Raw genomic sequence first — 3506 nt, 5'->3', positions numbered from 1 at the left:
GTCACTCACACACCGAGATAAGCTTATTCACTGTGTGATCAACACGCATTCACACCGTGTTATCACCGCACTCATCGTAATCAACTTAACAACACGCCGTATTAACACCACATTCATTCACAGCGTTCACCACGGTCAACATCACACTGTGTGATCATCACATTCACTCACCGTGATAAACTCACACACCGCACTCGCACGCCGTGCTAACTCGGCGCGCTCACACACCGCTCTCTTGCAGGCGACGTTGGCAATGCGACGCGAATGAATGTCGTCATCAACATGATCATGGGCACGATGATCGCGGGTCTAGCCGAGGGCATGGCGCTCGCTGAGAAGTGTGGAGTCAACCAGCACGACGTGCTTGAGATCCTAGAGATGGGCAGCATGAACTGTTCGATCATACGACAGAAGGGCAAATGTGAGTAGAGATAGATACCTGTGTGCGTGTGCGCGTGCGTGCGCGCGTGCGTGGGTGCATGCGTGTTGGTGGGTGTGTGTGCGTGTGTGCATGCGTGTTGGTGGGTGTGTGCATGCGTGCGTGTGTGCGTGTCTGTGCGTCCCACAGTGTGTGTGTGCGTGTGTGTGTAGGTCACCATGAACAGAGATCTGTGAAGCTAGACGAATACTAAAAATATGACAGGTAACGGCAGCTGTCCATCACCACGTGTATGACGACTACTACTACGTGTAAAACATCAGCCGTATCACAGCTAATATGTCATCAAGATTCACTGGTGACATGAAAAGTCTCTATCAAGAGCTGTACCATGGCTAATACTATAAGTCACGGGTGATATTACCCACCATCTATCACAACCAGTATCATGTTTAGTACTATAAGACACGGGTAACGTGAAATGCCTATTAATACCTGTATTGTGATGTCTACCAACATGCTCACACTGATTGGTAGAAGTTATGGTGATATAGAAGAATTGTTATATAGCTACCTGCAAAGTTGGTATTACGTAGTCGCATGTACAGGTTTCGCGAGAGAATGTTTTACCATTCTAGTAGGAGTTGTGATGTGAAAGAGGTAATAGAACTCACACTAGCTGTTAGAGTTGGTATTAGTCTCATGGTCTATAGGTGTTGGTAGAGAACATTCTACAGTCTACAAAAGTCTACAGACATGATTCTGGTAAAGGTGATGCGAAAGTGACAGCTGACGTTAGTTCTCCCACAAGAGTTAGTATTAGTTGCGCTGAGAGGGTCTATGTCCCCCAGGGTACTGCTGGAATGTACCCTGGTACCAGAGCATATAAATTAAGGTGATTTATATGCTCTGCTGGTACTATCTAATATGCCGGACCGTACCTCGCCTACTCCACTAACGAGTCTAGGGAGTCGCCTACGCCTACTCCCTAACCCTAATCCTAACCCTAACCTTAACCCTAACCATATCAGATAGTTACCAGGGTACGTTCCGGTATACCGGACCGTACCCAGGGTACGTTCCGGCAGTACCCTGGGGGACATAGACCCTATGAGCATTAGTTGCTTGTACAGGTGATGCTCGAGAACAATATACTAAGCTGCAGCATGGGTCAGTCATGGGGGAGACTACGCTGGAAGAAAGCCATGACTTTGACTTTTTCTATGTCAGCAAATATAGTATATAAATATATAGACTATATTATTATATTTATGTGTCAGTGTGAGTGTTCACCGGCAGGCAGGGTTTGTTGCAGATGAGCATTTAGACGGCATTTACAGGAAATTGTCGGCAATAATAGGTGAAAGAGAGTATAGAAACTTTAAGAATTTTGTAGTAGGCCTAAATAGATTTCGTATTTATTTAGCATTATATTTTATTGAAACGCTCCAAGTGCCTGTGTATATGACGGCGTTAGTTAGCACGCACCGACAACCAGATCTAAAATGACTGCCAGCGGTGTGACGTATTCGGATTTCCGGTATTATATACAGCATATTATACAGCATTAACGCGGGCCGGTTATCGGTGGAGTGAGTATTATTGACTGAAATGTGTGAACGTCGTGGCTGTGAAGGATCCATTTGCCAGCGGCCGCCTGTCATCAGCTGTTGTCGGCACCAATGTAGGTCAGTAAGCACTCTTGTGTGTGCATATGCCTTAGGCGGAGAGGGTCTATGTCCCCCAGGGTACTACTGCCGGAACGTACCCTGGGTACGGTCCGGTATACCGGAACGTACCCTGGTACTATCTAATATGCTGGACCGTACCTCGCCTACTCCATTAACGAGTCTAGGGAGTCGCCTACGCCTACTCCCTAGGTAACCCTAACCCTAACCATATCAAATAGTTACCAAGGTACCGGACCGTACCCAGGGTACCTTCCGGCAGTACCCTAGGGGACATAGACCCTATGAGTATTACGCAGCTAGCGGCTACTCGCTGAGTCGGTGCAAACTCCACGACAGATGGCGCTCTCGCTCTGGCTCAATCAAACTCCACGACAGATGGCGCTCTCGCTCTGGCTCAATTCTACCACTGCCACAAGCTGATTTCCGTAAGAATTTCTTACGCTTTTTTACTATAAGGTTTACAGCGACCCCGTTACTCCTGTCCTATGTAATAAGGTGTGTACTTATAAAAGCTGCAAAGATAATAAAAGTCGGACCATTATTTCATGAAAAATTTGATAAAATAGTGACACGAAATAGTGCGCGGATTGTGCGCCCATTTACCTCTTTCAAATCATACGCTGTTTACGAATCTCCATTCGCTGGATTTCCCCCGAGCTCGGCCCACTTTAAAAATAGTGCCAGCATTGTGGCAGTGGTATTATCCTGAGTGAGCGAAGGGGCACTGCATGCAGTTTGGAGTCGGTAGTGAAGGTAAATACGCGGCGCTGTTGCATTTTATTGGACAGTGGCGCCACCGTGTGCGGCAAATGTCAAGCATTTCGATGACACTGGTGCGCGCAATTTGAAGGGTGCTGACTAGTGCTGCCACGTTTAAAGGCCAAGCTGTCACAGATAGGAGCGAGTGGTATTAAAAGATTGACGCAGTGAAAAGGTCACCACAGTGCAAGCTCTAAGCTATCTTGATTGCCGAGAGACGAGAGGTGGCTGTGAACGTTCACAAACAAAACAGCGCTTCACGTGACAGCGTGCTGACGGTTTCCGCTTAACCAAAACATAATGGGACATCATTTGCATCGTAGATGATGATGATGTTGATGATGTTGATGATGATGATGATGATGATGATGATGGCGATGATGGCGATGATGACGACGACAACGATGATTATGATGATGATGATGACGAAGACTATGACGATGATCGCATAATCGCACTCGTTTATTGTCGCTCGCATTCACAAATTACATTACATTCTTTGAACTGTCGTCACCGCTTAGAAGATATTGTATCAGGCAAGCAGCCAGTCTTAGAAGTGCTAAAATACGCGGGATAATTCGTCTCTCTATCTCTTTCTTTTTCCCTCTCTTGCTCGCTCTCTCTCTCTCTCTCTCTCTCTCTCTCTCTCTCTCTCTCTCTCTCTCTCTCTCTCTCTC

General features: G+C 46.7%; 1 protein-coding gene across 1 annotated transcript in view; it reads left to right on the top strand.

Annotated features, from left to right (window-relative positions):
• Positions 1-3506, top strand: part of LOC106821624 (putative oxidoreductase GLYR1 homolog) — a 151482-nt gene that overhangs the window by 98034 nt on the left and 49942 nt on the right. The window contains exon 12 of the mRNA XM_014826516.1: positions 242-421. Coding sequence (XP_014682002.1) covers positions 242-421 — 180 coding nt within the window. The remainder of the gene's footprint in view (positions 1-241; positions 422-3506) is intronic.

This window comes from Priapulus caudatus, unplaced genomic scaffold, assembly GCF_000485595.1.
Source record: "Priapulus caudatus unplaced genomic scaffold, Priapulus_caudatus-5.0.1 Scaffold80, whole genome shotgun sequence".
In the NCBI taxonomy this organism is placed as follows: domain Eukaryota; kingdom Metazoa; phylum Priapulida; class Priapulimorpha; order Priapulimorphida; family Priapulidae; genus Priapulus; species Priapulus caudatus.
The sequence above is the reverse complement of the archived record's forward strand: the minus strand, read 5'-3'. Positions and strand labels throughout refer to the sequence as shown.